Source organism: Mytilus galloprovincialis, chromosome 13, assembly GCF_965363235.1.
Source record: "Mytilus galloprovincialis chromosome 13, xbMytGall1.hap1.1, whole genome shotgun sequence".
Taxonomy (NCBI): domain Eukaryota; kingdom Metazoa; phylum Mollusca; class Bivalvia; order Mytilida; family Mytilidae; genus Mytilus; species Mytilus galloprovincialis.
The window spans coordinates 23249976-23272804 of NC_134850.1; the positions used below are offsets into that span (position 1 = coordinate 23249976).

The 22829-nt window shown below is 31.4% G+C and overlaps 1 protein-coding gene across 1 annotated transcript; it reads left to right on the top strand.

Moving 5' to 3' along the window:
- The first annotated feature begins 5479 nt into the window (after positions 1-5479).
- Positions 5480-18369, top strand: LOC143056860 (uncharacterized). The gene is made up of 5 exons (XM_076230028.1): positions 5480-6736; positions 10622-10752; positions 11237-11333; positions 11853-12017; positions 18007-18369. The coding sequence occupies exons 1-5, from the start codon at positions 5608-5610 to the stop codon at positions 18246-18248; spliced, it is 1764 nt and encodes a 587-aa protein (XP_076086143.1). The 5' UTR covers positions 5480-5607; the 3' UTR covers positions 18249-18369.
- Positions 18370-22829: the final 4460 nt, after the last annotated feature.

Genomic DNA, 22829 nt, shown 5'->3' on the forward strand with positions numbered 1-22829 from the left:
GATATAAATAACATAGAGTAGATGAGCTTTCATTTGATATGCAACAACTCTATGTTCTAGAAAGTTTGATTTTTGCACTTAATAACCCTATCCAACTAATTTTTGGAGGTCGGGATTTGATATTTCCAATGTACACATCATGACCTTTCATTTAATATACAACAACCCTATCTTAAAAGAAAATTTATTTTTTGCACTCAATGACCCCGTCCAACCCATTTTTGGGAGACGTCAATTTGAAATTTGAAATGTACGCTTTATGTTCTTTCATTTGATATGCGACAACCTTACCATCTGAGAAATTTGAATGTTTGCACTAAATGACCCCACGGTCACCCGTCCTCCTGGGATGAAAAGGGGGTTTACAATTTTCATTTTTAAGTAGAGTTTATTAAGACCTTCAATTTGATATATCAGATGACCCCATTTGATAAAGTTCAAAAAATGATGCAATATCAACTAATCTATATAAATAGAAGTTATGAAACTTGCAAAGTCAATGCAAAACTTGAAAATTTCAAATTGAATTTTTGGCGTTTTTTTCCATGGAATGTTTTTGGTATTTGGTCAAACATATAACTATGTTAACCTCTTCAATTTCTAAAACATTTTAAGAGGTACGCTCTTGTTGATTCAGAAATACATGCTTCCGCCCGCAAAACTTCAAACTGCATTATCTCTACAACGACAATAGATATCTAAAATCTGTTAAATGATAAATGATCTACAGTTGAAGGACAACATTATAGAAAAAGAATTGGGACAATTTCAAAGTTCACCAAGGTCACAATTAATCATCAAATATATGATGCAATACCAAACTTAAGAACCGGAAGTCGTATAGACATGAGACTAGCACCATTCAACTCAGGACCACTTGACCTTTCAAATATCACAAGGTCAAGGTCATAGTATAATGTTAAGGTCAAGGTGAAATTTCATCATGACCTGACATTGACCTCAAATTGAAGGTCTGGAATTACTGATCATCTTTGCAGTTTATAGTAGATTGATATCTGTTGCCTTTGAAAAGATATACACAAAATACTACACTTTTAAGAATCATCCCGTTGTAACTTTTGAACAGACGGTCGGATATTTTTGGGCTTATTATATAAAATGTAGAGCTCGTCGAGAGGAACAAATTATACCCTGTATGTATGCAGCAAAGTCTAATCGTTTTCCTAATATGTAATCTTGAAATTGCAGCGTAATTTTTTTTTGCACTCTGTGACCTTTGACCTTGGATGCATATTAAAGGTCACATGAATTAAAGATTATTGGTGAAGGTCCCAAGTCTCTACGACTTCCGGTTCTGGAAATACAATTTTTCTTAAATTGTACACAATTTTTCAAGGGGAATAACTCCTTATAAGGGTTAATAACAAAATGATTGTATATGTTCATTAACATTGCCATCTGTTCCTGTACATGGTACCGTTTTCAAATCAATTCTATCTCTTATACTTTTTGAGAAAAATGCAAAGGAAAGAAATTGTTTCAAGGGGATATAACTCTCATAGGGGACAATGAAATCCTATTCAACCTCATATGGTAATAAATCATGATGAGATATACCTATTGTCCAAATAATGTCATGATATCTTTAAAAACAACGAGGGGGTGCCGTGTTGAAAAAAATCAATAAAAGGGAGATAACTTCTAAAGAGGATGATGAAATCCTTAACCGGGTCATTTGGTAAAACTGCATGATGAGGTCTATCAATGGTCCATATTTGGTCTTGGTAACTTTAACAGAAAGAAGGGGCGGGCATGTCAAAAAAATGTTGGAAGAAAAAAAAGAAAAAAAAGAAAAAAAAAACATTAGAAAAACAATAAGGTCTTTCCCATGTAGGGGAAAGACCTTAAAAACATTAGAAAAACAATAAGGTCTTTCCTCGCGGAGAGGAAAGACCTTAATTATAGAAAATTGTATATAAAATATAGAACTGAAGGGAATCATTCATTATAATACAATAATACTTACATTTAATTATGTAGACCTCATATCATAGAAACTACACTCTTTATGCATTAACAGTCAACTTATTAGTGCCAGTTGTAAATCAATCTGCAAAAGAAATTACAATAATTACACAATTAAGATTGATCTGTTGGTGTAAATTGTTTTATAACAAGTGTGTCAAAATTTGAAAAGATTTACACAAACACACATATACTTCAGATACATATTATTATAGTTAATCAATATTAAAAGTACATATTTAATTTAATCTTGTGTCTATATATAAAAAAAAAGATAAGACAAAAAATTAATAAAGACAAAAAATTCAAATGTACACTAAACATGCTAAAAGGGATGATTTAAAAATAATACTATAATGACTTAGCATCAAATTTAAAACCATAAATGAAAACTTTAAGTTGTAAATAAATTATGGCCATGATAATAAATAATATTTCTCACATATAACATCTCATGTGAATGCTTACACAATTTTACTAAATACAGACTGAGGCATAAGTATGATGCACAAAGTCATGCATGCATATATTTTGAATTATTCTTTGTTTTACTTCTACAATATGTTATAAATTGGAATAAGGAATGATTTAACATGCGATCGGTTTTAAGATTCAGGTACAAATCTATAATACTAAAATTACGAGGTCCAATTTGTCAGCCGTCATCGGGTAAAAACGACAAATCAAAGAATTCAACTCTATATATAACTAATATAGGACAATGGTGTAGATTAAAAATTACACCACTACAGACCCTTTTGTTTTCAGCATGAATTAATATTGCCAATAATTAACAAGTTCCGGATCGAATCCGATACCGATACAAATAGTATATTCAGCTATTACCTTAATTATCTGTACGTTCCGCATTTGACAGGCGCACCACCAAACGGTGTATTTAGGATTTTGCTATATACACGGGTCATAATCAAAGGACTGACACTACTAAATTCAATCATTGTCAAATTGTTCCCTATTGTAGTTTTATTCAGCAATCAGCAGACTTTCTAAGATAACTAATATAGGACAATGCTGTTGATTAAAAAATACTCCATTCCTGGATAGCCAGGACCTTTTGTTTTCCAAATAATTAATATTTCCAATAACTGATAAGTTCCAGGTTGACGGGTTCAAATAGAAAGATTTGAAAGCAGAGAAAACGGTGTATCTTATAATCGACATGACTTATCAGATGACAATACCAATTACTAAAATAAGGGCTTAGGCATAGTTATATACTTTAATTCAGTCGCGGACCCGCGATATCACGGGTGTGTACTTGTATACCTAATAGATATTTAAAGAAAATGTTAAGGTGTTTGAATACGAGACTAATGGTCACTAATTAAGGGGGGGGGGGTGATAAAGGCATAGGTGAAAGGATGCGGGCCTCAGCCGGCATGTTGTTCGGACATTTTAACAAATTCTACTGCTTACGTTGCATGGTTGATCAGGGTTTCTGACCACCGAGATCCCAAATTTAAACATTTGACCCGCATGAATGCATCCCTGGTCAGCCTGCAAACTGTCGACGTGAAACTATTTTTATAAAGTCAATAGCTAATAAAGATTGGATTGTTTATAAGAAAGTAAAATAGTGTTAACGTGAAAAATTAATTCAAAGGAAGTTTCAACAGACTGCCCACATCATGCTGACAGCGAAACTTGTAAATAACCAAATTTTTTAAGTAAACATGCAGCTTTCTCTTCAGACTACATTCATAATCGTGAATGAAATGAATATCCAAGATCCTCGGAAGAAGGCTAAAATAATTTAAAACTAACGTACCTCAAAATATAAGCAGCCCACATCTATATTAACGTGTTGTTGTCGAACTGAAGACACTGACTTCTATCATAACAAGGTGCCCGATCAGCTGTTGGTGACAAGCTCAAATTTGACGTCGACGAAACGTTCTAGCCAATCACGTGTCGAATAGTTAGGAAAATGACGTCAGATTTAGATTGCGATGCAAACACCGAAAATCATTGCTAATTTTTTTTAAACTGCATTAACCTGCCTGCGTATTCCTGAGGTAGAAAAGCCTTAGTTTTTCAAAAATTCAAAGTTATGTTAACAGTTAACAGTTAACAGAAACACATCACAAAGAACGGTCGAAAAAAATATTTACGTGAATTTGACAGTTTTACAGTTGTTAACTACTCCTAAATTTCAAAGCAGTAAAACATTCTTGGTCATAAACACATATTTTAGGTGTCTCAAATCCCCATCATTTTTTTATTTGTTTTTTCTATAGAGAAGTTTCGGAAACTTGAGGTTACATAGTTACTAAAACTTGTACACAGGCAAAAAGAGGTGAACATTTAATTGGTGATTTTCTTATATGCAATGAAATGGTATGTGAAGTTTTGTCTATAGTACTTGACTGGATAATACTTTACTCATGCCAAGTATTTCTTTATGCACAACAAAGATACATTCTGCATGATGTTTTGAAAAGTGCAAATTTAACAAAGACTAATAGGGAAAAATAAATGGTGGTATTACACATTGAGAATGGTCTTTTGAGGTCAATGACTCCTATCAATTGGATAAAGTCTTCAATTCTATCACGTGCACTTTTTACAGTCTTATATCATATGGGGATAGAGGCCAATTTTTTTAATATTTTTTATCAATGTTACTCCATGATTAAGAAAAAGGTAAAAATATCTCCTTCAATCAACATTTAAGAATGAGACCTTATAGGTTGTTTTGAAAATGAAAAACAAAAACAGATATCTATTTTCTTTTAAGAATTTGCCTGTCTTAATCATCAACAAATTTAGATACATTCCGGTATAAACGATATATCAATGAAGTATATAGAAAGGTTACACAAGGCTTCAACTAAAGCCTTAGAATGATTTGATGTTCAAATAGTGATTGTATTTATTTAAAATGAGATATACAAATAAATCATAATCCAAACGTTAAAATGGTAAATTAATTGAGATCAAGGATAATTTATCTTATATTTTAAAGAAAAAATATAAAGAATCAAAATATTTTATTAAAATCGTGTTTAGTATCTAAATCTTTATTTAACATGAGATCTCGACAATCATAGCTTTAGAATTGTAGCAGTTTTAATGATTTGATAAGAAGACCGAAACAACAACAACAGGTGCAATATCTTAACATGTAGTGTTATGTATACATTTTATGTGATCTCAAACATACTAAAACTCATTTTTTGTATGATAAATTTCCTTTAACTCTAAAAATTTATACCTTTACGCAAATATAAATTTAAATGTTTATCTGATCAATTATGAAACAGGTGCATTTTATTCAAATATACAGAAACTTTACATCTGATCTCGGATTTTGATAAGAGGTTTTTGTGTTTCTTCCTCTGCACTCACTCATTAACTAAAGAATTATCTAATTGTCTAGTCAAACGAAATGCATTGAGTGTTTGGTACCACAAACAATTTACGTATGTAAAGGAAAGATATATAGCTACAATGGCCTTTGTCTGTATTATTTGCATATGTATTTGTTACGCTGGGTGCTGTGCTAGTTCAATTGGATCCCCTTTGGAATCATCACTACAATGTTCCAAATATCATTTTGAAGAAAAAGTATTGGAAAAACTTATTCGTCTAGAACTTAAGATGGAAATGTATGAAGCAAAAATTAAAACTTGGGAAGATTCGATTCCAACACACCTTGATAAAATTGATAGTGCCAAAAAGAAAACTGAAACATTTTTAGAATCAATGCGGGAAATACTACACCAGGAACAAACACGTTTGAATGGTTCATTCCACGAAACTGTCGAAAATGTATATCTCAAATCGGAAAATAAAGTTAAAAGTGCTTTAGATTTATTATCATATAAAATTGAAGAATACAACGAATCACAGAATAGAAGAGAAAATGCCATTGAACCACTACGGTCTTCTTTACGTCAAGAGAAGAAACAGTTTGAACAGGAACAGACAAGAATAAATAATGCCACCCAGGAAACTGTTGAGAATACATACCGTCTGTTGGAGAGTAAAGTCAAAAGTGTTACGGATTCATTATCAATCAAAATGGAGGAATTCGAGAATAAAAGTGAAAATGTCATTGATCTGTTACAGTCTTCTTTTCAGAAAGTGCGGAAACAGTTTCAACAGATGAAAATACGACAAAATGATTCATTGCAGGAAACAGTTGAGAATGTAATTCATCAGTCCGAGAATAAAGTCAAAAGTGTTTTAGATTCATTATCAACTAAAATAGAGGAATACGAGAAAAGAAGTGAAAATGTCATTGGCATGATACAGTCTTCTTTTCAGAAAGAGCGGGAACAGTTTAAACAGATACAAATACGACTAAATGATTCTTTCCAGGACGCTGTTGAGAATATATACCTACAGTCGGAGACTAAGGTCAAAAGTGTTTTAGATTCATTATCAACTAAAATTGGGGATTACGAGAAAAGAAGTGAAAATGCCTTGAAACTATTACATTCTACTCTGCTCCAAGAGCAGCAACGATATAACGATACCTTTCAGGTAACTGTTGATAATATTGAAACTCAGACTGAAAGCAAAGTCAAAAGTATGTTAGAATCAATATCATTCAAAATGAACGAATTCAGCAAATCTCTCAGTAAAAGAGAAGACGCTCTGGAACTATTACAACATAATTTTCGTCAAGAGAAAGACCGATTCAACCAGTCACTATATTTCATGGAAAATAATATAAAAGAGGACTTAAATACGACGATTCAAAACTTTATTTCGAGAATACCTTGTAAGTTATTTTCCTTTTTTAGTGTTTAAATATACTTGTCATTATTTGTATACTTTTTTGCATACTTGTCGATTCCGCTGCTGGTGAAAAACCAGTCCCTGAAGGTATCATCTTATAAGTATTTAGTACTTGAATACTGACATGACTTATAACAAACGTTTCTAAAATTGTCCGTTTATATATTCAGACATTATAAAGAAACAAAGTTTGCAACTGCCACATGCAAAGTTGACCTCAGATTGATTTGGCTTTTTAAAAGGTTCTTTTTGGTCATATGGCATTTCAACTCTTTCGGTTCCAATGCATCTTTCGCTTAAGACGTGTACATAAAATTTAGTCTTGGTATCTATGATGATATAAAAAAGAAGATGTGGTATGATTGCCAATGAGACAACTATCCACAAAAGACTAAAATGACACAGACATTACCAACTATAGGTCACCGTACGGCCTTCAACAATAAGCAAAGCCCATACCGCATTGTCAGCTATAAAAGGCCTCGATAAGACAATTCAAACGAGAAAACTAACGGCCTTATTTATGTAAAAAAAAAGAACGAAAAACAAATATGTAACACATAAACAAACGACAACCACTGAATTACAGGCTCCTGACTTGGGACAGGCACATACATAAATAATGTTGCGGGGTTAAACATGTTAGCGGGATCCCAACCCTCCCCTAACCTGGGACAGTGGTATAACAGTACAACATAAGAACGAACTATACAAATCAGTTGAAACTCATCAGATGGACAAAAATACAAGTGGACGTGGGTTTATTTACTGATAAAGGACGCATTGGAATTATAAAGTCCTATTTTTTCTTAATTAATCTACTTACATACCACTAGTTTTTTGATTGTTTAAACAAGACAATCGTGTGCTGAATTACTGTCGGCATGATCAATTGAACAGCACAAAACAAACGCAAAATATAATTCACTGTTTTTCAGATTTTCATGCACTTATATTCAAAAAGATCTACGCGTTTTATTTATTAGTAATGTGAGACATAAAAAAAAAATCTTTTCGTGCACAGTATTGTCAAATAACCAACACAACACATAACAAACACATACAAAACCCATTTAGGATATAAGGCTATTGTTGTGTACGCTATACGTTTTGTCTATACACGACCTATTAATGGCCCTTGAATGAAAACGGTTAAATGCCAAACCAATAAGGCAATTGAAAACCAAACATAAACCATAGAAGTTTGTCAAATCTGGCGAAAGCCATCGATGCACTGGGAAGAACAAACCGTTGGTGTTTCGAATGCATTTTAAAGTTTTATAAACAGTAAATTGTCATTAAAAGAATATTTGATGTAATCACAAAAGTGCTAAATACATTATGTACTGGAATGATGATACCAGCGAACATGAAACTTCAATCAGCAACAGCAGTTATTCAGTGGTTGTATTTGTCAGCATCAGGATGTAATTTAAAATCAAAGCAAGAAGTAAAACAAACACTGCACTGTTTTGTAGGTTAAAATATAATGATGAATATTAAAATTTTCTGACGTCAAGGCGTCATACATTCCGACACAATTTTCGATTTCAATTACAATTACTGTATTAGGCAAGTATTGGATACAATTTCAAGGTGGTATTTACAAGAGTAATATTTTTTTGTAAATTCCTGGTAATTAGAAAATGTATTACTTTCAAATAGCCCATTATTGACATGATTAAGCAAGAAATAGATTTTGTAAAACGGTTGCATTTGATATGTCATAGCCTTTTTTTTAATTCTGAATGTTCGTAGCAACAGACAGAACCCCTGAATTCCCCTTTTAAATGATGTTCTAAACCTATACCAGAACCTGTTCTACTTTCTAGTAACACAAATCTCACATTTAATAGATAGTTCAACAACTTGTTTGAAAGTTTACACTTACACGTAGTAATAAAGCAATATATAAAAAAAAATACCAAAGGGGTGTACAGAATTTTACACCGATGTTAAACATTCATACACCCATTCGGCTGCGCCTCAGGGTGTATGAATTTTCAACAATGTAGTATAATTCTGTACACCCCTGATTACACCAAGATAACTAATAATATCCCTGGTGGTTTGTTTGGGTTGTAGGAGGAAAGCACCAAAGAGTGTTACTATTACCAGAGGCGGATTTAGGGGGGAAGGGGGCCCGGGCCCCCCCTTTTTGGGAAAAATTTTGGTTGCTTATATAGGGAATCACTGAAGCGTGACTGGAGCGTGACTGGAGCGGGCCCCCTCTTAGGTCAATCAATGGGCCCCCAATTTCTGGATCCGCCACTGATTACTGTTAATTAACACTGTTCAAATGTTATTTTAGGCTCATAATATATGACAGTGAATCTTATTGACCTTTAACCTTATCTATCGCACTTGTGAGAACATGAAAAAAAAAAGAAAAAACAAGATCTGAAGGATTAAAAAGGGGTAAATAATGATCAGGACTAACGTGTCATATACATTGGGCTGGGTTTTTTCATGTTTGAAATGAAAATTGATTCATGTAGTACACTAAATAAAAACAATTCTTTCTTTCCGTATCTTAAAAATACAATTTCATGTGACAGGGACTGCATCTATTGAATAAGATGTTAAACATGTTAAATATGAGACTCAATTTTACTATTATTATCAATAAGCAGACGCGTATTGTTAACTTTACGTAATAAGCAGAAACTACAGTTTATTTGTCCATTGCTCATACGATTGTTTTATATGTCCTTTATCAACACAGAAACAACTAATTATGGCAAGTCGTTCTCGTCACTACTTTCTGTATACTTTTTTTCGAAATATTTACACACTGAGAATTAAAAAATGCACATTAAAATTCAGAAAGACGCACTGAGATTACAACAAAAAACAAAATAAACACTGAGAATTGAACATTACATACTGAGAATTGAAAATTACAATCTGAGATTTCATAAAGACATACTGAGATGACATTAACTGAAAAACTCACATATATAGTTATCATACTCAATCTGAATACATTACAAGCTTAAAACAACAAAGGAATAGAACTCGTTAGTCCTTCAATTTGGCATCAAATGTTTTACAAGAAACATTAGTAATACAACGTATAGAAAAAACTACGTTATAAAAGACAAATAGAACAAGAAAATCATGACTTACTCTCATTACGAAATATTAACAAATGGCGAAAAACTTGATAACAATTATGAGAAGACATTGGAACAATCTACTAAAAGATGAACAATGCATTGATTTTTTTACCCAAGAGCCTTTATGGCATATACAAGTAACAAAAGTATAAAAGATTACCCTACGAGCTCAGGGATTACTTTAAAAGAATTATGAAAGAGGACCCATGATTAAACCGTTTTCCAGCACAAACTCATGATAAACGGTAAGTATTAATCTGAATCATAGACAACTAACTTTTCAATATAAGTACGTACAGAAAAAAGGTGTTAAATCTAGAAATTTATCACAAATGTTGGTTGAAGGAAACGCAATGCATTTTAATGTCGAGAGTTTGGGAGACAAAGCTATTAATCTGTTGACTTAATAATCACGTGAATATCCATAAGTAATGAACATACTGTGTTTTTAAAGTCTCAGTGTGTAATTTACAATTATAAGTGTGTGTTTTTCATTTTCTAAAGTCTCAGTGTGTAATTTTCAAAATCTCAGTGTGTAACATCGATTTCCCAGTGTGTTATTTTAGGTTTTTGAATCTCAGTTTGTTTTATTCTCAGTGTGAAATATTTTCGAGAAAAAAAAAGGTTTGAACATAGTCTTGACGAGAACGGCTTGCCATTGAATACAAATGATAAATTAGATACTACTATCTGAAAGAGGAAAAAGATATTTGATACAAATGCAATAAGTTACGATTTAATTTTTGCAGCACACGACTCTTATTATATTGATAAAGGCAAGGAGTGCAAAGATATTGCGGATGTCAAATCTGGTATATACACTATTTCACCTGACACACTACACACATTCAAGGTGCGGTGTGAGGATGAGAACTGGACGGTATGAATATTTTTTTTTTCCAGAAAAGTTTGCTTATTTTCACTTATGATAGGGTTTTTGAAAAAGCAATAATTATATAACTGTAATTGTACAAAAAGAAGCAAACGCTGTCATACGACGACAAAGATATACAATATACCTTTTGTTAAAGTAATTGTACATGTTGGCTTCTGTGAATATAGACAATGAAATTCCCATAGGCACTGTTAAAGCTATTACTTTACTGTGCAGAAGTTTTGTTTAAATTATTTATACATTGATATGCCTCGAACTTCTCGGTGTTTAAATTAATATTCCATCTCTCCCCCAAGAAAAGGCGTGGTTTGTGAATCAGCTGAATTTACAAAAAAAAAAATATAACAGTACTGATCATCCACATCTAAGGCAGTTGGATACGATATTGGCTGTAAATTTTATCTGTGCAAAAAGCCGAACCAGAAACGCATTATAATCTATCAACATTTTATGTAAAATCCGTTTTTAGGTTATTCAAAAACGTTTTGATGGCTCAACAGAATTTTACAGAAATTGGGAAGATTATGAACATGGATTTGGTGATCTAAATGGGGAGTTTTGGCTAGGTAATTTTATTTGTATTTGTATTTATTTATACGATTTAAAAAAAAAAGGACAACACAGAAAGTTATGCATTTCTGACAAATTGATGTGTACTTTAGTTATAGTGGGAAATATTACATTCCAGAAAGATAATACATTAAAATTACAAATAACAAATATGAAATTTGTTAGATGGAAAGTTCTTGCAGCAGAATAAGGTATTGTTTAAAGATACGCTAAATATAAGCAGAGAAGCAAATTACTGTTTTAATTGATTGCTGGAAATACGTTTAACGTCTCCATAATGAGTCACTCTTGTAAAACAATTAATTAGATTAATCCAATTTATGTTCGGGAACGCGATATATAAAGAAAGTACAATAGAACTTATCGCTTTTCGGAACATGCGACACTTTACCTGATATTTGTTTTCTCTTATTAAGTTAAAAAGCGGACACATGGTCATAAGATGTACATGGTGTATCACTGTATGGTATACAAAATGTAGCTTTAATTTGCATAATGGTTGTTTTACTAAACAGGTAATAGGAACATAGAATTACTGACATCAATTGGAACACACGAGTTAAGAATAAATCTAGAGGACTGGGACGGAAGTAAAAGATATGCAAATTTCAAGAATTTCAAAATTGACGGCGCTTCGAACAAGTACAAACTTCACATAAGTGGCTATTCAGGCGATGCAGGTACTACATTTATGGTTATATTTTTATATGGGTGTTGATACAATGGTGTATTGAAAAGACGACTCTTACCAGGGACAAAATTGTGTTAAATAAAACAACATACACCGGTTAATTTCAATATATAAATTTACCATTTGAGTTTGAAGGGGAGAAGGTACTAAAGATGAAACTTAAAAAAAGACGGCAGGAGTTTGTGTAAAAAAAACCAACTACTAATTTTGAACTCGAACGTGGTTTCTAAAACATTTATAAGAAATTGAAAATATAGGTTCAAATAACAGAGGAAATACTTGCTTCACTGTCTCGAGATTGGGCAATCAGAAGGCTCCACTGTCCTCTATAGTCACAGATGTTTTGTTTTAACAAGCATTGTTATATTCCTATACCAAAGCATTAGTAAGATGACTAACAGATCTACTCAAAATGTTTTTGTCAAATAAATTTGCAACGAAAAATAAATCTTTTAGATACTTATGCATTCTTCCATTTTGTTGCTGACAATCACAAACAGAATACAATTGATAATGGAAATGGAGAAAGTGCCAACATGTTATGAAAAAGAAGAAATGACAACTCTCCAAAAAATAGGTGTTATCTCCTTACTTTATAAAAAAAATTATCCACTATCATTAGATAACTACAGGCCAATCACTTTATTAAATGTAGACACTGAGCTTATGGCCCATGCCTTAGCGTAAAGATTAAAGGTGGTGTTGTCCAAAATTATTCATAGTGATCAGAATGGATATATAAAAAATCGGTACATAGGTTTTAACATTCGCCAGATTCAAGATATAATAGACTACTCAGAAAAATTTAATATAGATGGGGTTTTATTGTTCATAGACTTTTCCAAAGCCTTTGATTCTATAGAATGGCCCTTCATGTATGAATCTCTACTAAAATTTGGAATACCACATTCCTTTTCAAAATGGGTTAAAACGTTATATAATGATACTAAAGGATGCCTGTCTAATAACGGCTGGATCTCAGAAACCTATAGTCTTCACCGTGGTATAAAACAAGGATGTCCGTTAAGTTCTCTTATTTTTGTAATAGCAGTTGAAATCCTGGCCTGTAGAGTAAGAAAAGATTCAAACATTAAAGGGTTTCAAATTAAACTTGATGAAAAAACACATAGTTTAAAAATTTCCCAATTGGCTGATGACAAAACACTCTTTCTCAGTTCAAAAAATGAAATACACCAAGCATTGAACCTAATAGAAATATTTGGAACACTTTCTGGTTTAAAACTGAGTAAATCTAAAACAGAAGGTATATGGTTAGGTAGACTTAAACATTGTAAAGAAAATATTGAAAATATACACTGGAGCAAAGAACCAATTAAAAGTTTAGGTGTCTATTTTGGATTAAATAAAAGTGAATGTGACAAATTAAATATTGAAAAAAACAATGAAACAGTCAAAAAAATTAATACTAGATTGGGAAAAAAGAAATTTAACAATGATAGGTCGAATAACAGTTGTTAAGTCGCTTATTTTACCTAATTTTTAGCTTCGGTTGTTTCAATACCCCAAATGTACATAAAAGATTTAAAAAAACTTATATACAACTTTATATGGAATAATAAACAAGAAAAAGTAAAACGTTCAACACTTACCAAAGATTACACAAATGGAGGTCTGAAAATGACAGACATTGATTACTTCTTAAATGCATTACAAATTTCATGGGTTAAACGATTAACGGCAAAGGAATTTGCTAACTGGAAAGTCATTCCAATATATTATTTCAATAAATTTGGTAAAAACAACCTTATATTTCATATGATGCCAGACAACATAAAATCATTGCCTAATTTAAGTAATGTACTACCCTCATTTTTACTTGAACATATTAAAAAGCTGGTACAAAGCAAATAATACACCAACAAGTAATACACCAATCATAAATTTTAGAAATATTAGACAGCAAATGTTGTGGGGTAATAAAAATATAAAATTTAAAGGAAAATGTTTAGTTTACAAAAAAATGTACCTAAATTGGATAAAAGATGGTATTATTTTCATTAATGATATAATTGATCAAAAAGGGCACATATCACAAAAAGTTATATTGGAGAAACTAACCTCAAAAACTAATTGGATCTCTGAACTTTTGAAATTGAAAAATTGTATTCCGAAAGAATGGGTTAGTACACTAAAATCTGACAAATCTTTGAAAACTTTTGTAAAAACAAAATTAAACTTGTCCTTGACTGTTAACAAAAAAACAGTATTAATTGAAAATATGTCGTCCAAAGATATATATAACCATTTAAATAACAAAAATGATGAGAGACCAATAGGATTCTCCAAATGGACAAACATCTTCAATCTAGAATCAATCACTCCAATAAATAATGTGCTACAATTTACTTTTACCTATTTAATTAATAACAAATATAAAATGTTAAGATGGAAATTACTCCATTACATCCTCCCATGTAAACAATTATTACTACAATGGCACATACAAGAAACAAGTATGTGTGACTTGTGTTACTTGACTGAAGATTACGAACACTTTTTTCTCAAATGTCAATTCTTTCATGAATTTTGGAAGAAAATATATGTACTTGTAAGCAAAATCAAAATTGGGTCACATATTTTTTTATTTTAAAACTTTAGTACTGGGCTATAAAATACATGATCCTATGTATAATGATATAAATCTCTTCCTAACTGTCTTAATATATTCAATTCATAAAAGTACTCATATATCAAATTATAAACAAAAAGGCATAGACGCTTATGCAGTTTTCAGAAATGAATTTTTAAACACATACCAAATTAACAAATATATCAATGCTAAAAACAGCAAATTTTTAAATGATGTAAAAAGATACATATGATCATGAATAGCTACATATATATTTTCATGTATAGAATTTTTTTTAGCAAAAGTTGACAATATATCTAAACACGTGGTAATAAGCCAAAACAGCATGCTTCGTGAAAATGTACAGAATTTTGTCTCCAAACACATTAATTTTATGCACACTTAATCAAATGAATTTTCAATTACAATGTCGAAACTTACCACATATAATTTTCAACTTAAGTTTAAGTTGTTCGTGAGAATAAATAAAACGTATAAATTAATCCGGACAATTGATCAACCAGCTGTAAAATGTTTAACGGTTTTCATCGATAAGGTTAAGGTCAATGATCATAAAGTTTTAATCTTTAGAAACAGAACCGGACAATACTGTACACGTTCCGTAATCATGGAACAATTTTGTTTTGCAAATGTATACATGTAAGGGACCGTTCAATATTTATCAGATGGATGGGCCGGTGCAAAATGGGGCGGGGCAAGCACTTTTTTTGTGGAAATATTTGGATGGGCGAGAACTTTTTTTTAAATATTTAGTGGATGGGCCAGAACATATTTTATAGGAATTTTTTTTATCCATTTCATCGGTGTGTAAGAAATTTCTTTTGCGGGCACTCAAAAACTGGTAGCTTGGTTCATTTCTGTCAACTTTAAGGATTTAATTAAGGATTAAAAAAGCTAAAATTTTCTGTTCGGACTATCTTATAAATTATTTTGACCTTATGGAATACCAAGTTGTTTAATAGTTTGGTGTATTGCTGTTAAATTTATGGATTTAATTAATAGGTTAGAAAAAAAGCTCAAATTTTTAGTTAGGGATAAATTCAGATAGTCAACTTTAATTTTTTTGTAAATTTTTCAAATCAATTTGGATTTTCAAAAACCTATACAGCTTATTCATTAATATATTGATCTTATAGGAAACCAGGTTGTTTGGTAGTTAGGTGTATTGCTGTTAAATTTATGGATTATATTAATAGGTAAGAAAAAAGCTCAAATTTTCATTTTAGGCTAAATTCAGATAGTCAACTTTAATTTTTTTTATAACTTTTTCAAATCAACTTGGATTTTCATAAAACTCAAGAGCTATCTGAATTATATATTGATCTTACAGAAAGCCAGTTTGTTTGGTACTTTGGTGTATTGCTGTCATTTTTATGGATTTTATAAATAGGTAAAAAAAAATCTAGAATTTTAAGTTTAGGCTGAATCTAGATAGTCATCTTTAATGTCTTTTATAACTTTTTTAAATCAACCTGGATTTTCATAAAACTATACAGCCTTTTCATTTATATATTGAACTTACAGAATGCCAAGTTGATTGGTAGTTTGATGTATGTCTGTCATTCTTACGGATTTAATAACAAGGTTAAAGAAAAAGCTCAAATTTTCAGTTTATGCTAAATCCAGATAGTCATCTTTAATTTTTTTTATAACTTTTTCAAATCAACATGGATTTCCATAAAACTTTACAGCTATTTCATTTATATATTGATCTAAAAGAATGCCAAGTTGTTTGGTAGTTTGGTGTGCTGCTGTCATTCTTATGGATTTAATAAAAAGGTTTAAGAAAAAGCTAAATTTTCTGTTTTAGGTTATTTCAAGATAGTCATCTTTAAATTTGTTCATAACTTTTTCAAATCAACTTGCATTTTCATAAAACTCTACTGCTAAATCATTTTTATATTGATCTTACTGAATGCCAGGCTGTTTAGTACTTTGTGTTTTTGCTGTCATTTTTATGGATTTAGTTAAAATAGCTTTAAAAAAAGCTGCAATTTTAAGTTTGTACCAAATTTGGATGGTGACTGGTCACCTTTAATTTTTTTTTAACTTTTTCAAATAACTTAGATTTTCATATAACTGTACAGCTTTCTCATTTATATATCAATCTTACAGAATGCTAGGTTTTTTGATAGTTTGGTGTTTAGTTGTCAAATTTAGGGAATTAATTAATAGGCGAAAAAGGCTGCATCAAATTCAAAAACATGCCTGCCTATATTTGCTTAAAAGGACAATAATTTCTTTTTCCAAAAGTAGAACAGATAAAGGAATATTCATATTTGAACTAAATGTATACATATATATGGAATTAACTAGCACATTTTAAATTTTGTATTAACACCAAAGTTTATTCTTTGATTTCAAGACATAAAATTTTAAAAACTTTAAAATAGAAAAAGAACCTAAATCATTTTTGATTGTCTTATAGTTTTAGAGGGGCAAGGACTTTTTTTATAGATTTTTTTAGATGGGCAAGGACTTTTTTCCAGAATTTAAAAGGATGGGCGTTAGCTTTTGTAATGAAACAATATTAAGAATGCACCGGCCCATCCATCTGGTAAATATTGAACGGTCCCTAATAACCATGAACTGTAAAACTAACTATCTATAAATATGAATTTATTGAATAAATTCCCTGGTTATCCAGTGACTAATACACAGGGATATTCGGCCAACTGCTGTAGGTCGAGTAATTTGTCACAACAGCAAAGAAAAGTGCAATAAAGATCTTATTAAAAAAAAAAAAAAAAAAAAAAAAAAGAAAGTGCCAACGTTCCAATAACTCGACTAAAGGACAAAAACCAGCCGTAGGCCTCCTATGTGTCTTCAACACAGCGAGAAAATCCCACACCTGGAGTCGCGGGCTTCAGCTTGCCCCAAACAAAAATGTGTACTATAGTTTAGTAAAAATGAACGTCACACTAGAATCCAAAACATATGAATGAACTTAATTAAAAAGAATGCACTGTTTACTTAAAACCACATTTCTTACAAACAGCTTGAATTTAGATTCTTCGAAATTGTAGGAAGAGAGTATCTTTTTTTATGATTTCATGTGATGGTATGACAGAATACAACGGTTATTACTTTTCAACATATTGGTTTAAACGAAAACGCATTTCTAGTGCGAACTCGAATACTTAGTAATAAAATTTAAAAAGTGTGTTAAAGCAATTTACATTCGATTCGAATTTAATTCGAAATAAATAAACGTGCGAACGAGAAATTAAGTTATTTTTCATTGTCCTGGAAAATCACAGAGAAAAATGCATTGTTTACTCAAACCTAGATTTTTTTTTACAATCAACATGAATTTAGTTGCTTCGAAATTATAAGACAAGAGTATAATATTTGTTTTAATTTTCAGGTGATGGTATGACAGAATACAACGGTTCTTACTTTTCAACATATGACAGATTATACCTCGGTAATTGTGCTGCTCACATTAATATAAAAGGTGCGTGGTGGTTTTATGATTGCTTGACTTCACATGGAGCTAGTTTGAATGGGAAATACACTTCTGGACCAAGTTATTATGCAGGAATACGATACCGTAAATGGAAATATAAATCGTTGAAGAAATCTACAATGATGATTCGTAGAGTATAAAAGATGGCGATTTAATGATCATGTTCTTATGTGGTTATGCATTTAAAAACATAAGACTCAACAGATTTAATCGTTTACCTGTAATGTTTTGCTTAAATCTTACATTAACGATTATTTTCGTTTCTCAATAAAATAATTATATTAATAAGTGGCTCGAGAATATCATTTAAAAATGTTCTTTGTATATTATGTTTTATTTACTTCAAAAGCACAAAATGTATTTTACCCAAAATTTGATAGTACTTTAATGTTTTTATCAGGGTGTTGGCGATGACAATTGTCAATGTGTATTGCCTTGAAAAGTTTAAGAATACAGAAATTAAGACCACCACGGATCCAGATCGGCGTAAATGCGATTTTATATGACATACATATGTAGGTGCAGTATCAATCTCTAGCGCAGAGCCCACATCCGTTCCGCACTTACTTCGTATCACTACACTTAATATAAGTGTCATTGTATTGTAGTGTACTAAGTATACGGAGAGGCTGCAGTATATACAGTAGCTACAAATAATTATACATTTTGTTGAAATTATTCTTTCATTTATGTCCGAACCCAAACGCCAAATTTGTTTACTTTGAAGTTGAAAACTTTCAAATAACAATCTATCTAGTTGGAATTTAATATCCACACACGCTGATTTTTATATGCATGGTCGCTGTGTGAAATCAATATAAAGCATATTCGAAAGGCGCAAAACAAACCATCGGATTAATAGGTCTATTGATTATCTAGTGTTAATATCATGAAAGATTTATTTCATTAATGAAAACAGGTAACGCTTATATTTGGTCAAGTATATTATATATAAAAAAGAAAATTGGGTATGATTGCCAATGAGACAACTGTCCACAAGAGACCAAAATGACACAGAAATTAACAACTATAGGTCACCGTACGGCCTTCAACAATGAGAAAAGCCGAAACCTTGTGTGAAGAAAAGAAAAATCTAAATGTCAAAAGAATAACAATACATCTTAAATTATTCACCTTTCCCAACTGTCTTCACTAAGAAAATAAGAGTGTATGCGTTGCCGTCCTAATGATACCAACACTCATATTTCAAATTATAAAAAAAAAACAGAAAGCATCACTGTAAAGTTGCCGACTAAATTTGAAGTCATATTGTTTAGTTGTGCAAAACCGAACATTGTTTAGTGGCCAGCTGAAGCACGCCTTTGGGTGCAGAATTTTCTCGCTGTATTATGACCCAATAGTGACCTTCGGTTGGTTTTTTTCTCTTTGGGCGGGTTGTTGTCTCTTTGACATATTCCCCATTTCCATTCCCTATTTTATTTCTATTGTTGATGATTTTTATTACAGACATCTCTTAAAAATTATACAGTTTACGTAGAATAAAACTAATTGCTGTCATATCGTTTGAAAAATATTTCTCGACCTGTCGTGGGTTTATTTTCACGTTATCAAAATAGACTGTGAGATTCTTGTTTAGCCTAACTTCCTGTGCAATGCAGCGTACAACCACTTTTCTCCAAGATTTAGTGCTTTTTAACTAACGTGTAGTATTGTGAGATTATGAATCAAACTCTAGCAGAATTTAAATACTTAGCAATTCGCCGTTTCAGAATCTAATGCGTCCTGGGTAATATTCCATCAGCAACAGCACCTACTATGCACTTTAACTGGAAACAATCATAATGCAGGTGCGGATCCATGATATTTTGAAAAGGGGACGAATTCCTTAAAGGTGAAGAAAAGCCACAAAGAGTAGCGTGTCGTAGTGAAACATGGACCATAAGCTAAAAATTTCAAATGAATCGTGAAAAACAAGAAATATATTTTTGGTGATAAAAAAAAGAAGGGGGAGGTTGATCTACCACTGACTGTAGAGTACACTCGAATCAAAATTCAAACAAAAATTACAACATTTTCTTTCAAATCATGAAACCATTAACACGATCAACCTTGATTTTAAAACTTGATTTTATTACATTTTAACTATTTAGGAACTAAATATTTCCAATTGCAATGTATAGTTGGCTCTTGTGCGATGGTATCGACAGATTTCAACTTAGGAGATAACTGTATTGTATTTTAAGCTCCGACGGCATCAATTGGGGATTTGATGGTCGCAAATTAAGTTTACTGGCGACGCGTAAGCGGAGACAGTAAACGGGTATTTGCGACCATCAAATCCCAATTGATGCCGTCGGAGCTTAAAATACAATATTGTTATCTCCATTCTAATGAAACTGACAGAAAACAACGTTAAATTAAAACATGTTTTAAAATCTGTCATATGCCGTCTGCGCTTGCGCGTACGTCCCATAGCATCAATTGTCAATTGATGCCATGTAAATAAGTGACGTTATCCAATCAAAATGAACGTTACAAACGTTGTTGCATTAGAATTGAATTTTTTGTATCTGGTTATATTAAGGTCAAAGAGATAGACCCAATCAACATAGTAACGTACGAACCATCAATCTATCAATGGAAAAGGCGCCATCTTTGTGCATATAGCAAAACGTGAAAGATCGCTACATTTTTCAGCTTACATACATGTTACCAGATTGTCCATGTGAGCTGGTGCTGTCATTGGTTGGAGTACGTTGTCGTCTGTTCTTTTTCTGTTTTTTCCTCTTGTGAAACAAAAAGACCATAATCTTTAAATATATATACCTCAAATATACTATTAGTACAACAATGTTAGATCTGCAAATTTGTGAAGTAAATTTTTGTTCTATCAGCGGAATTCGAACCCCTGCATCTGAGACATCGTGGCAACACCGGACAATCTGATACAGAATTTTGTAAAAACATTCAAAAATAAACATCTTTGAGAAAATCCTTTTATAATTAGATACGTGAAAATGTACAAATTTTTGATTTGCATAGGGACTTTCTCTACCTGGGGACGACATAAAAAAAATCAATGAAGGATAAAAAAAACCTTAATTCAAATAGTTATGGGTTAAGGGTCAAAATTGCCGCAAGTTTTGTTTAATTGACATTTTATATCCTTATTAGTCAATCAGTTTTCCCAAATTAAGAGGAACAAGGGGGGGAGGGGGAGGGGGGTCAGTGAAAAAACTATATTTTGATGTCGTCCCTTAGAGCCATTCACCATGGCAATAAATAGTTTAAAAGAATGTTAAATTATTAAACTAAGACATACTGTTTCGAAGAACACCCCAGTCGTGCAAAAGGGATAAACATATGAAACAAGATGATGGCCACTCGAAATTTAATAACAAAAAACCTCAAAGTTCAAAGATCTATATTTAAAAAACGATCCTAGAAATCTTTTCAAAATTAGCATTTTGCAATGTCAAAATGTATTAAATTTCATAAAAAATGTTACTTGAAAACTTAAACATATATATATATAGTTGTCATTTGTGTTGGTTTGTTCAACGTTCACTTGTAAGGCGGAACACCTGTGGTCATTTAGACGTTAAAATATATTACATATCGTATTGGTAGCTAGAATTTCAAGAGAAAAAGTGGCTGCTATCATTATTGGTATTTAAAACGGATTGAAATCCTTTGAGAATCACTACAAGCCGTGAAATTGTCGAATTTCGCTCTTAAATTACACTTAACTTAGATTTTGAGATTTTTGGAACTTTCGAGTCTGTTATAGTTTTTGGTTTTTAGACATATCATCAAAATTGGAAGCTGGAAAAAGGTTGCTGTTATCTTGATTGGCTGCTAAAAGTGGCTGCTAAAAGTGGCTACTAGCTTGAGTCTAGTCACAGAGTTATGAAGAACACTTCGTAAATATGAAATGAATTGACATTAGCGACGGCACAGTTCCATATCCAACTAAGTCAGACATCACGTGACTTTTGTGACGTATACTTGCCGCCATTTTGTATTATATTGCCCCAAATAAAATGCATAAGTGCTTCAATAAAGTTTAATTTTCTCATTAACCTGACCAGTTTTTTAATTTTTGCAAATCAATCTCTGATATTCAAACATATTTCTACCAAACAATGTTGGTCCTAACAGTTTAATTTTTGATTAAATTCTGTCAATTTAGAATCGTAAAACATTTTTATTTCTCCGTTGACTCTATCCTAAAACACCGATACCCATGTCTACATGTACAAACAATAACGAAATTACGTTCATAAAAATAAAACTTTGCAAATCGATTAAGTATATTCAAACATATATCTGGTGAATATTTCGGGATTTTTAAAAATGGCGGATGTTGTATTATCAGATTATTACATGGCATTTTTCATATCGCATGCATTATCAGCCCTAGGTTCAATATCAGCCCAAGAGCCGCATGGCTCGAGGGCTGATATTGACAGAGGGCTGATAATACATGCGATATGAAAAATGACATGTTATGATCTTTTTATCCAAAATTTGATACATTCAATAAGAAATCTTTCTATCATATGCCTCAACAGAGAGAAAAAAACACATTTTAATATAGACGAATCGACAAAAAAATAATTCAACAATATACATAATGAAAATTATTTGGAAAAGTCAACTTTTTTTAAAGTAACTTTCTAAATTATGTTTCAGAAAAACTTAAAAAATGCATTTATTTAATATTTTTTTTTAATTTAATTTAATTATTTTACACAATA